The following is a 13,455-nucleotide window of genomic DNA, read 5'->3' on the forward strand; positions in this document are numbered from 1 at the left end:
CAAAGGTCTCCTGATGGGGGTGGCATTTTCTTACAATGACCCTGCAGGGAAGCAAAGCAAACATGTCTATAGAGCACTGTAAAAATAGTCCAGGAGGAAATTGCTCAGAATTACGGGGGGTGGGAAACATCGCAAAAACAGCTAACAGTATGTTGGCTGATTATAATGACTGTCTTATAGCATCCAGGAGTTGTCAATCATAGCTTAACATTTATAGAAGTGAAAAGTCAATGTGTAGTTGTTTAATTTGACATGGCTCTTGGGTTGAGAAAGTGTAATCGCTGGAGGGGACAGTTAAGTAGCTGTGCTCCGTGTCAGCCTGTCTCGCTCCGACTACTGCACTAAACGCTTTCTTGATGAGCGATAGATTTGGTTAAATACCAGGATAATTGCTAGCTACAGCATCCAGCACTCTTTTAATGCCTTGTACTACATCTGTATTAGCTCTTGCCTGAGGCTGTTTGAGGTTTCTGCAGCAAAGAAGGCATGTATGTTCAATTACATTATTCTCCTTCAGTTTTTGAAGGGCAATTGTTGCAGAGCTAAATAGGTTGTAATAAATTACATTGCATTTCTTCCAAACCTGTTGCAGTAGGGCAGACATGCAAACGTTACAGCTGCTTTTTCCTTTTAAGTACCGTTTTGTTAATCTGCCACACCATAAACATGCAAGAAACTGTTTAGACAAAGTGTTTTTTTCATATGAAAAATGGAAAACTAATAGACTTTTAAAACTGTCTTGCAAAATTGGTGAACTCGTTTTGCATGCTATAAAAGTATGTGCTGTTCCTTGCTGGGTTCACACATGTAAATAAAATCATGGCACAAATGCATGTTCTTGCTCAGGGCGCTTCATCAGATGGAACAGGAGAGGGACTCAGCTCTCCCCTCTGTAATTAGCCGGGTGTCAGCATTTCCATTGTATGAAATGGTATTTTAAGGGGAAGACTTGAAACGTCAGCTCCGGGTGATCTAGTTGCCCGCTGGTTGCTGCCAGTGGCTGCATGGGGCCGCGTAGCGATGCTGCACTGCCTGGTGCAGCCCTGGCTTGCCGAGTGTGCTCCTGCTGCATCAAGCACATGCCCGCAGCTCCATCACATCTCTCTGCAGTAACACACCACTCTGCCGAAAAGGCCTGCAGATCAGGTTGCAACTCGCTTCAAAGGTGTTTGAAAGGGGTTTGTAGGGGCGGAGGGGGGCATTTGTGTCTGACCTATGTTTGTCTTAAAAATCTGAACAGATCTGGAAGAGGCTTTGGGTATATTTTGAGGACTGAGCACATCATTTTGCCAGGATTTATTTTAAAATGTAATGCAGAAAGAGAGGAAGCCAACTCAACATTTAGAAAAAGAACTCTAAGGTCTTTGGTTTTGTTTCTATAGGATAGGCGTCCAACATTTTATCTATCTAACCTCTTACTTAACATCAAATTTATTTCCCAATTTTCTGCAATTTTTTACGATACTTACATTACAAAATTTATTTTACAGTGCCAGTTTCAAAAGTCTGTGCCTGATGTTTGTCCCACAGTGCCTGTTAAATCAATTAAGCTTCAGGGGTAGAAGGTTTTCATAAGGTCTGAATCACATCCCACATGCTGCGGGTAGTATGTTTATTTACCCCACGTATGGTGCTAATCATGTCTTAGGCTGCTGAAGTAAAAGCAAGTAAAAGTCCAGTTTTTCACCAGTTTTGTTTCTTTTCTGGACATGAAAGAAGAAGAAAAATCAATGAACTCCCTCTCCTGCTCCTTTATAAATCATTTTCCCTTTCAAGTTCTGTCTCAGAGCACTTGTAGACACTGCAAGGAATGTTTTATTTTCCCACCCTGAAACAACAGTTTACACTCATTTTTTTTAGCAGATTTTTGGCTGTATAAAACACTTTTGATAAGGTGCAGTCTGAGACAGATTTGAGCTAGCTGTGTGCCCTTAAATATTGTTTCAAACCTCCTAAATACCGCAAATCAAGACCTTGCTAATCTCAGGTTTTTTTCTGTCTCCTCTCTTGGATAAATACAAAATTCTAGTTCATAAAACTACGCCTACCAAGTCATATGTATTTTGTCCCAGCTCTGTGATGAGCCACATATGTTTCCAGAGACTTTAATTTGGTTGAACTCTGTCCCTAATACTTTTTAAGACGTAAATACTGCAAACGGGTTTGTGCAAACAGAAGAAACAACACTGGCTTGATGAGTGGGGTCTGCCATATGGTTTTTATGTGGATACTTTTGCATGAAGTGGCCCAAATGAAGCTGTAACTCTGTAAAGTGTAGCTAAAAAGGAGTGGGGAGATAGGAATGTGGATTGGCCCTTATTTTGAAACTAATTACCCTTTCTCAGCCATGGGTCTGACCTCTGTACTTCTTTCTCTGAACTGTCCAGCTTGGATCATGTTTGCAAGAGGTTCCTGGACATGCTAATTTGCATTTTCCTGCATTTTTAGGTGCATTGAAAATCCTGCCTTCCCCAGCAGCCCAGAGCAGGTCCCTCTGTGTTCACTACACCTGTTGCAGCATCAGCTGCCTGAGCTGGAAGACCTCAGTGCTACCCAGGAAGGACTTTTCTCTCCACAGATCTCCTGTAGGAACTCCTCTTTCCCCAGGAGGGTGTGGAGGACCTGTTAGCTCTTGTCTGGGTAGACAGGTCCATCCAGCGCAGTGGATGTCACTGCTGAAGGAGAGTTTTGGATTAGGACCAGCTATGTTGGTAGGGTCCCAGCTGGCACCTACTTTCCTTGTTGCATTCGGCTGCCGTGATAATCAGCTACCTGTATGGAGGGAGATAGATAGTAGCTTGCCTACCTTATGCTCCAAAGGAGAGAAAAGGCATGCTTTGGCCCTGAATAACAACAGATAGTTGCTTTGTGTGGTGCAAGCCCTCCTGCAGCCCTAGCACCCTCCACACCTTACTGCTTTGTGTCTGCAGTGAAATGCAGTGGGGCTGTATGATGTGGAAGAGGATGAGTTGCATTTTCTCCTCCCTTCCCTCCTTACCTGCTTACCTCCCCACCCTGCCCTTGTAGCACTGAATCAGTTTTATACTGCCTGGAGCTGCCAGCAGCATTTTGGAAGTTAGTTGAGGAGTGGTGTTGGACTGGTCCTTCTGAAGGCAAGCAGCCTTCCACACAGCCATATGTGTCCAGATTGGTCCCGTTGACCCAAGGGACTACACTTTAATTTTTCTGTACAACAGATGACAATAACAAAATACTGATTTTTTTTTTCCTTATGAAGTTTTCTGCCACTTTAACATACCTTAAAGTTCATCTTCCTGACTTCAGATCACATCAAATTAGGACAAGGGAAGCACGTGCTGAAGATGTGGCGGGTACATTTGGGCCAGTTGTAGTCATCTCGGTAAGGATGTGCTCGTGGTACCAGAGGCAGAGCTGGGCACGCACAGCCCACGTGCCCATCAGCTCTGCACTGGAGCAGACCTTCGAAGGGTGGTCGCACATGGTCAGCCAGAGGCTGGCCCTTCACCTCCGGGCAGGGGAAGTTTCTGTTGCACGCCAGCAGTTTGCAGTACGTATTTAATGCTGCTATTGTGTTCGTGGAAATAAATATAAATATAACGCAGTGGGTCTGTCGTAAGCCTAATGTTGTGTGAAACTTCATTTAACTTATTTGACTACCTCAGAAATGTTTTGTGTTCAGTTTTTGTCCCTATTTTCTCAAGTAGAGTGACTTATTGTGACAAGGTTCCTAAACTTCTGAGTGTATAAATCTCACTTTAAAATAAGTAGCAACATTTTTACTCTCTTTATGCGTATGTCCATCTTTTGCTTCATATTTACCAATACTTGAACCATTTTACTGCAAATCTGTTTGACTGGCTTCCAAATTAAAGTTAATATTAAAAAAATAGTAATGCCATGGCAATATTAATTCACTTTAAAGCCTCCTTGGTTTTTTAAACTGTAGGTTCACTTGAATTCTAATCTGCATGTGATAAGGCTTCTTCTTTCTTCTCTCCTATTCAATTTTGAGCACAGTTGTAGGGCAGTACAGTCTTGCTTATGCTGGAGTCAGTGACAAACCTCCTGCAGCTTGTGCTAGTATGAGTTGCAGGTCCTTCTTTGTCCCTTCCCAGCAGAGAAATTTACAGTATAAGAGCATTAAGAAAAATCTGTTATTGGCAAGTGAAAAAATCTATTGTATCTACCATAACAGATCACTTTCATTAGACTTAGCATTTTCTCTGATTGTTTAGTAACCTCTTGATTTCCAAAAGCTTGCAAATCATGTCCAAAAAAATCTTTAAGCCATACAATACGGCACTTTTGCACTGAGCCAGTATTTTCTAAAGTTAAGAATGTCATTAAGCCTGAAAGAGCTGAAGCCATCATTATTAGCTATTTGGTTACTCTTTGAGTATTATGATTGATGTCAACAGGCATGGATTTTGTCCTTGTTTTAAAGGTTGAAAATGAAAGTTAAAATGTAGAGATGTGACCAGAATTAAAGTTTACACTTATATGGCAAGTCCTGGTGTTGCACAAACTGTGATAGCGTATTTTTTTTTTTTTTCTGATAAGGCAGTAAAGATTAACAGCCTTTCTGACCCAGGAGCTGGGAGATGGCCAGCCAAAATAGTGGTATGTTTGGATTTCTGTGTGAGACACCAAGATGTTTTAAGCAGGTATTAAAGCTCTTAGAATCCGATTTCCTGCTATTAGTATAGCTACATCAGGGAGAAACCTCGTGCCTTTTTTTTTTTTTTTTTGTCTTGACATGTATTCTGCTGCTCGGTAACATTACTTTGAGTCTTGAGTGCACTCCTTCCTTAACAGTTAACATTGCTTTTCAAAAAAACATTTTCCTGCCACAGCTATTTTAAATTGCAATGCATTTTCTAGGCAGAACACTTCATGCTTCTAGAGGTAGTTATTAACAAGGAACTTCTTGTTTAGTCAGGTTTTAAATATGAATACCAAGCAAAACAAAGGCAAATACTCTGTAGTGATGATGCCCAGAAACAGGTGAGAAGGCAGTGTCACTAGCTTTCCCCTCTGGCATGCAAGGTCTTTCCTTGAAACAGGGAACATACAGCCCCATGACTGCTCGTCCATTCCCTGCAGTGTCAACAGCAATCCCAGGTAGAAGCAGCGGGCCGTGCCTTGTCCCCTTGTTCTTAGGTCGTGCTGTGCTGCAGCCGTGGTGAGCACGTGTGACTGAGTCACACAGTTCTGGTCAGTGGCAGCTGGATGTCTGTTTCAGTAGGCTCTTCATGGCTTTGTCTCTGGGTTAGATGGTGCTGGGGACCTACAGGAAAGCCTGTGTCATTGCCCAAAGGAAACAGACAGAGAGCAGGCTCCACAAGATCAGCGTGATGTCTCAAGGCTAAGTGTGAAGGGAGGTGCCTGAGGGTGGCTGGGTGCAGGGGGATGACCCTGTGCTCTGTGCTTTAGAACTGCCTGGAAATGACAGAGTCACAGATTCGTAGGTGTTGGGAGGGACCTCAAAAGATCATCAGGTCCAACCCCCCTGCCAAAGCAGGTTCCTTAGAGCAGGCTGCCCAGGTAGGCGTCCAGACGGGCCTTGAATATCTCCAGAGAAGGAGGCTCCACAACCTCCCAGGGCAGCCTGTTCCAGTGCTCCGTCACCCTCACCGTGAAGAAGTTCTTTCGCGTGTTGGTGTGGAACTATCTGTGCTCCATCTTGTGGCCATTACCCCTTGTCCTGTCCCCACAAACCACTGAAAAGAGGTTGGCCAAATCCCTCTGTCTCCCACACTTCAGGTATTTATAAACATTGATGAGATCCCCTCTCAGTCCTCTTTTCTCCAGGCTGAACAGACCCAGGTCTCTCAGCCTTTCTTCATAGGGAAGATGCTCCAGGCCCCGTATCATCTTTGTGGCCCTCTGCTGGACTCTTCCCAGGAGATCCCTGTCTTTTTTGTACTGGGGAGCCCAGAACTGGACACAGTACTCCAGGTGAGGCCTGACCAGGGCAGAGTAGAGGGGGAGGATCACCTCCCTTGACCTGCTGGCCACGCTCCTTTTAATGCATGCCAGGAAATTATTCTGGTGAAAATTTTTGTGAGAGAAGAATCTCACCCACTGATTGTTTTTGCTAAAATCATGTGTTTCTGCAAACTCACAGCGAGACGTGGAGGATTCAGAGGGACACCTGCCTGCTTTCCTTAACAAGTACACATTGTTGGTGAGTCCTGTCCCTGGGCTTGCACCTGTAGGGCAGTCTGTTGCTACATAGTAGGTTTTTTTTTTTTTTTTTATGTGCCACCTGTTTACATCTTTTTGTGGTCTTGCTAACCTGGATCTGCAAAGTGGATTGTTTCCTTTTCCACAAAAAAGAAAAAAAAAAAAAAAGGACTTTTCAGAAAATACATCTCATTTCATGGACATGGCTTCGAAGGTAGTTGCACAGGAGAGGTGCTTGGGGCACTGAGGTCCCTGCCCTGCTGCTGTGCCCAGGAGTGGGACAGCCCAAGGAGTCCCAAACCTCCTAGCCCCGTGGCAAGGCAGTTTAGTGCAAAACTGGTCGTGGCAGAATAAAATGCCTGGGATGGACATTTGGGCATGTGTACCACCAGCTGGCAAAGTAACTAGGTATTTCTCAAGAGAAGTGATTGATATGTGCAATTTTAGTCTTCTTTTTTAAAAAAAAAAAAACACGGTATTTAATTCCTACAAGAATAAGAAAAACAGTCCAGAAAGCGGGTTCAAAGACCTTTCTTTTTTTTTAATTTATTTTCTTCTCAGAGCAGCCTCTGTCTTTTGCTGGTCTTTGAATACTACACACCAGGGGCATCTTTTTTGATGGAGAATCAGTCTTCGCTGTTGTGTGTGGAATAGAGAAGTATTATGTGACCTCTGGGAACAGAGAGATGAAAGGTCCCAGCTTTTTCACAGCCTTGTTACGTGATGAAGCAAACTGCTTCATTTCTCTGAGGTTCCCTGCTGCTCTTCAGCTGGTGGCAGATCTCCAAATTCCTCCATCCCTCACAGCCACTTTTTATACACCTTTCCTGGAAATCGATGCCTCCCTCATATGTTTGTGTGGTTGCTTTCTAATCTTGAATCTTGAAATGATTTTTTTTTCCAGGAAAAACTCCTTTCAAAAGCGTCCATCTCTTGGCCTTTGGTTTAGAGAGCAGCCATGCAAACCATTGGGTCTGCCCAGCAGCAGAGCATGTTCCCTGCCATGGTGGACCATGAATGTCTGAGGGAAGCAGGGATCTCTGAGAGTGGATCTGTTGGTGGTCATAGCACAGAATTGCAGCCCGAAGGACAGGCACGTGCATCTTTGCGGTAGTGGCAATACAAAACAAAAGTGGCTGGATATTCTGCAGCAGTCATTTCTCCAGTATAATTCGCTGTGTCATTGCACAGATACATGCACTGGACAACAAAGAGGTTAAATAAGTAGCTGGAGAATGACAGGGAAGGAAAAAGGAGATGATTCTTCTTATTGCGATGCCTTCTCATTGAAAAGATACGACCGGTTTAAAAATACTTCAGATCTGTGACCCCAGCAAGCTTTTACCAGCTTGGCTTTGCACATGGTCTTCAGACCACTCAAAGCAAGGATGCTCGTCTCAGTACACCTGCTCTTCCTGAGGTTTTTGTGAGATGGTTCCTTCACCCTTTGCCTTTCCTAGCCTCAGACAGCAGCTTAGTCACATCAGGTGAGCTGCAGAATGTAACAGTGGTAGTAGTGGAAAGTGTCGGTCAATCAGTGCTATTCTGCTGCGTGTTGTGTCTGCAGGCGTTCGGGGCAATTGCTTTGGAATTGGGTCATTTAGTTTCAAGGTAGGTTTTGGAGACTCGAAAAACAAAGCCTCGACTTCGAGAACGTCTTCCTTGCATCCTTCCTATCCAATTGGACGTGGGTGAGAAGTAGAAAGTCTTGTTTGATTATTTCACGTTATTTTAAGAGAATTTAAAGGCAGGGGTGAAGGAGTTCAGCAAGAAGATATTTTCTTCAGCTTCTGGTTTCTAATTACATCAAGTTATAGCCCCGCCTTCTTAGTTGCTAAAAGTACAAGCATGAACTGGAAAAGAATTAGATAATCCATGGTAAAGCATGCTGAATAAAGATCTCCATTCAGATCTTTACCTTTTATCCTGAGCTCCTAATGCCAAGAATTAATGCTATCTGAAAATACACAATGAATGTGCCCTACTGTGGGCATCTGAGATAATCCTAATTACTTTAAGTGTTAGTGAGAAGGGTAGGCATTCGAGAAGGAGAAAAGGGCTTTACTGTGAAATAGTATATCAGTGCTAAGAGGTACAGGCTGGACATGGTTTTGGTTCCAGTTCCTTAGGTGTGGGGTGTTTTTTGTATGAAAAGGCAGTTCTGCTTGTTCTTGACACTTCTTGGAGCAGGATAATTTCCATGGACATACATTTCTAAAATTGGAATATTTCCCCTTGTGTTAGTGACATGCAAAGAAGAAAGGGAGTACCATTCCCATTTTACTTTGTCTTCTGTATTACAGATATGTAAGGAGGGAGATGACAAAGGTTTTTTAGATGAGCTCACAGACAGTAGCAGAGAACTAAAAGATACTCAAGATTCAATGAGTATTTTCTGTGTTCAGAAACATGAGTCACTGCAGCTTTAAAAATGTGATTGTGTTCAAATGAAATCTTAAAAACACAGCTGATGAAAGTTGGTCTCAATTTTCTGAACGTTTTGCTGTGACCTAGCAGGAATACACTCAGCCACAGGCCCTTGGCTGCTGGTATTTTTGACCTGCACAGACCAGAACACCAGAGTATAAGACTGGTCCCCTTGCACAGCTGATAAGTATGATCTTCCTTTCTTCAACACTGGTTTCTTCATTCTAGAGTGAAACACTCAGTCCTTTGTCTTTTCAAACAGTGCATGCATACTGCACGCCCAGTTCAGTGTGGATAGATCTGCTTTCTGACCTTCTGTCACTTAACTCTATGCTGAAAGAGCTGAACATTTGTAGGGTTAGGCACTCCAAAGATGAGAGGTGGCAGAGTGGAGGTTGTTCGGGAGAGCTTGGCTTGGCCTTTTTGCATGTGTTTGCATTAGGATTTCATCAGGCCCATCTTGAGATGATGTACAGCGAAGTCAGGACAGAACCTAGCACTCCTGTTGGCACTGTTTCTTCACAACAGGAAAATAACATTTCTCTGTCTCTCTCTGATTTCCTCTGTAGCTGAGCCAGCCTTCATTCTGTTGGTTCTCTGGTTCTGAGTGCTGTTTTTGCAGGGGTAACTGTTTATTTTTTTATTATTATTGTTATTATTATTATTATTTTTTCCCAGATGCTTTGTTAGGCAGCTGCCAAGGGTACTGTGCTAGCTGATGTAGCTTGTCAGGCTATTTATTGGTGGTAGGTGGCAGAGTCAGCCCTGCAGGGTCGATCTGAGCCATGGAGTGATGGGGTACTATCCAATTAGGTGGAAACAGGGCAGTGTTTTCAAACATGTTTGAACTCACGGTATTTCCACACTGTTCCATCAGGACACTGCCAGTCAGCCACTGTGTCTGGTTGTTGCATGGAGAAGACTGGCACCAGACCTCGAGGTGCTGGTAACCTGAGGAAGGTGCCCAGGACGTTTTCTTACCTTCCACCCTTCACACAGCTGGCGTGGCTTCTGGGTTTCACTGCCACTGGTTTCCCAGGCCTGTTGCTTTTTTAGGACACCTCATATAGGATTTTCAGGGCCTGGAGGGGAAGTCACTGCTTGCTTAAACAGCATCCATTTCCAGTGATATGTACAAAAGGAAAATGCCTTGGCTACAGAGGAGAAGACGCCATGAAAAGCAGTTCCTGTCCACCCTCACACCAAAAACCCAGGCATTCTTTATTTGTGCTCTGGTGCCCTCAGCAGCGTGGCTCCATTCCCCTTCATCCTCCTGTGGTAAACATGGCTGTGCTTGCAGGCTTATGTGTGCATGCGGGGAGAAGTACGTGGTCCTTAGGAGCATGTGGGACTGGCATACTTATTTTCCTTTTCCTTGCAAAAGCAGGTGAAAGAGCTTTAAAAAATGGATTGTACCTCTCAACTTTAAATCTTTTAAAATTGCTTCTTACTGAGAGTTTAATAGTTTTTTAAATGTAAACTCGGGAAAATATTTACTTTTCAAGCATGAATATCCTTCCGCTTTCTCACATCATTGAAAGCGTATTATTCTTTTCAGTCCATTGAATTCCAGGGATCACTCACGTTAAAAGTCAATGCGGTTTCCAGTGTCAGAAGATGTAAGGTTTTGTGTTTATGGTTGGAATCCCTTCTCACTGCTTTTCCTATGTGTTAGTAGCTGATTTTTTTTTTTCAGATTCATATGGCTTAAAAGTATTCAGGTGCTTTCCCAAGGGTAAAAGGTAATTAGATCAAGGAATGGTCTTTAAAAACTGCCACAGACACAATTCTGGTACTGTTATTTACACAGATAAAGGCTATGCAACAGCAGTGGGAGGATCAGCCACAAGCCTCAAACAGATGAAACTCATAGACCTAAATCAAAAAGAACATGGGTTTTGTTTCTTTGAACTCGGAACTTTTACATTTTATTGCCGTGTGATTAAAACACTGGAACAGAATTGCTCATTTCCTTTTTGCTGCCTTTTTATAGCTACAAGTCCCAAATCAAGTATCTTGCTCTTATTATCAGTTTTGCACCTACCCACTTCTCCTTGCTTGACTTCTGCATCTCCCATTGACTGCAGTGGAAGTCTATCCAAGTAAGCATTGCAGGTTGGGGTACAGGGGTAGGTCTCATTTGCTAGAGAAAATACCTCTGTAGTTCCAGGTTGTTTTTAAAATCTGTGTGGCTCTACCTATGTGCTCCTGTGTACATGCAGAGATTAACTTACATAGCCCAGGTTCCATAACTCTCAGAACTACGACAAATTTGAAAGTCAGTGGAAGAACAGCCTGTGTTATTTAGATCAGTGCTTCAAACTCTCAGATGCTAGTGGGTGACTGGAACTGTTTCCATGTAAAGAAACCTTCCATCTGAGGTTTGACAATGATGTTTGATGCCCCATGAGAAGTGCTGGAAGACTGGTGGAGCTCCTCCACTGGTCCAGAGAGCTTAGGACCCACTGCCTGAGGTGCTGAGAAACAGATGTGGGTGTCTGTTTACAGAGAAAGTTGACTTCAGTGTCATTGCCCACACAATAATAAGTCGATAATAAGTTAACATAGAGCTGCTGGATAAATAGAACATAAAAATAAAGCTGCAGTTTTCTCTCATAGGGTTTTTAACATTTGGGCTGTGTAGCATCTTGGGTGGGTTTCTTGCTGGACTCTTTACACATGGAAATAAATTTTCTGTAAGTTTGTCACAGGGATTTATAGATCTCAGTATTTAAAAATGGGCCTTTCCATCACTCCAGGCACATGCACACTAGAAGTACTAACAAATCCTTTCAAATAAATAAGCTGCTTGCCCATTTGGCTACTCAGGAGTAAACAAAAAATTATCCCCTTTCAACCCCAATCGCTTCTTTCATACTTCTGTCCTGGAGCCTGGAAACAGGGAGACTCCTTATAGCATGTCCTGAATCTTAAGATGTTGGGCTTTGCTAGGTCAGAGCAGCAGGAAGAGGGTTCAGAGTAGAGACCCAAGCCCTTCAGCCAGTCACTGGTGGTCAAGCCACGATACTGTTTGTTTACTTTGTAATGCAAGGTACCTCATGAAGAAAGAGATGATTCCTGATGCCAGATGTGGCCAGATCCAGACAAAGCTTGTGTTGGTGACTGGCAAGAGCTATTGCCATGAGTGACCTTTGAGGTGGTGGTCTCTAGGATAGATACACCAGGAGAGGCATTGGCTGCTACGTTTTCTGTAGGTGTTTTCCCCTTTGGGTGCAGATCTGGGTATAGAGCATCCTGCTCCGTCATTCTGTAGTGGTCAAAGCGTGAACCATTGCGACAAACTAATCGCCTGAAATAATAAATGATGTGTGCTTCAGGTCAAGAGAGTGTGGTGCAGACTGAGCCACACAGTGAGTACGTTATGGCTCTGTGAGCCTGTCCTACCCAGTGAGCTTGCTTCCTTCCAGAGGAATAGAAATGTTGCTCCATTCCTCCACTCCTTTTCCCTAGCCTACACGTTTACATCTGGTCTGTGTCATAGAAGCTCTTAGGTAGTGATGAAGCCACAAGCAGCAGATTACTAAAGGAAGCGAAGTGGGAAGCTAAGTGCATCCTCACCCAGACAGTGAGGAGGTTGTGCCTTCTCCTTCTTGGACTCTGCCATTAACCCCACTTACACAAAGGAAAGGGGAGGGATGAGAGAACGACAGGAATCGCCTCGTGTTCTCATGGCAGAGGAGAGCCTGGCTCTTCCACCTCGTGAGGCGTGCATCCAATCCTGCAGCACTTCTCGGGTTCAAGGTCGGTGGGCTAGGAAGGGTAAAGATCTACAAAGTTGTTTCAGGCTGCGAGCTATCAAAGTGCTGCTGTAGCCTCTTCTTTGCACCTGCAAATCAGTGTCCTCCTCCAGCAGTCTGACTCGGCGTGTGAGACCTGCTCAGCAGTTACCTGTGCTTGACAGCTGCCGATGATGCGCGATGATGCTACAGACCCAGCTTCCTCGTTCTGTGTCATTAGGCTGTTAGCAGCACTCACAGGATGCCTAAAAGCTGTGGAATGGTTACCTTTTCAGCCCTTATAACTAACCACTGCATTCTTTTCTTTTTCTAGCGAGGAGAAAATGTAGTCAAGGATTAATATCCTATTCACGGTATGAACTAGTTGTTTTATGTCAGATCTAAAGGACAATAGTAGACAGAGTCTGCTTTGGGAAGCTGATGTTAGGGGCTAGGTTGTCCCTCGCATGTATCAAAGGAGTGACTTAAATGAAATCAAGGAGTCAGGTTCTACAAAGGCAAATATGGGAAAAACTCCCTGAAAGCGTCAGAAATTGCTGTTTTATCTAGTCATGGGAAAAGTAGGTGAAAATAATAACATGAGATCTCAGCTGCGTAATGTCTCTTCCATTTCTAGGTAACCAGCGTTGTGTTCAGAATAAGGACAAATCAGGAAGCTAAGCTACAAATGGAAGTTACCACAGAAATATGCAATACTGCAGAAATGGGATGTTGGTGGTTTTTGTTTTGTTTGTTTTTTAAGATGGTGTTTCTGACTTGTAGTAACAGGGTGAATCCAGGCGACTGCTGTTTACTTCCCTTGATTCCCTTTGGATTTGCGTGGCTGTGAAAGTCAAGCCTGACCTTTTATTCTTAATGGAACTTGAGCCCTGCTAGAAACCCCTGGAGCCTGCAAGCACCCGGTGCCCAAACGTGGAGGAGCGGCTGGCTTGGGCACAGCAGTGTGGTGCGAGGACAGAGCCTTGACTCCGTATGGCTTGTTCTTGTGCAGTTGTACCAGATTCATCATAGCTTCTGAAAAACAAGCTGTGGTTGTAAAGTATATTCTCTTTTAAAAGATCACAGGCTGGTAATACTCTCCACTAAACAGTAAAATCCAGAA

The 13,455-nt window shown here is 43.7% G+C and overlaps 1 protein-coding gene across 3 annotated transcripts in view; it reads left to right on the top strand.

Annotated features, from left to right (window-relative positions):
• Window positions 1–13,455, top strand: part of DMRT1 (doublesex and mab-3 related transcription factor 1) — a 61,546-nt gene that overhangs the window by 46,664 nt on the left and 1,427 nt on the right. The window contains exon 5 of one of the 3 annotated variants that reach the window (XM_048051717.2): window positions 12,970–13,455. This exon is cut by the window's right edge and continues 607 nt beyond it. The exons of the other annotated variants lie outside the window; for them this stretch is intronic. Coding sequence (XP_047907674.1) covers window positions 12,970–13,013 — 44 coding nt within the window. The 3' untranslated portion in view covers window positions 13,014–13,455. The remainder of the gene's footprint in view (window positions 1–12,969) is intronic. 3 annotated transcript variants of the gene reach the window in all.

Source organism: Anser cygnoides, chromosome Z (genome assembly GCF_040182565.1).
Source record: "Anser cygnoides isolate HZ-2024a breed goose chromosome Z, Taihu_goose_T2T_genome, whole genome shotgun sequence".
Classification (NCBI taxonomy): Eukaryota; Metazoa; Chordata; class Aves; order Anseriformes; family Anatidae; genus Anser; species Anser cygnoides.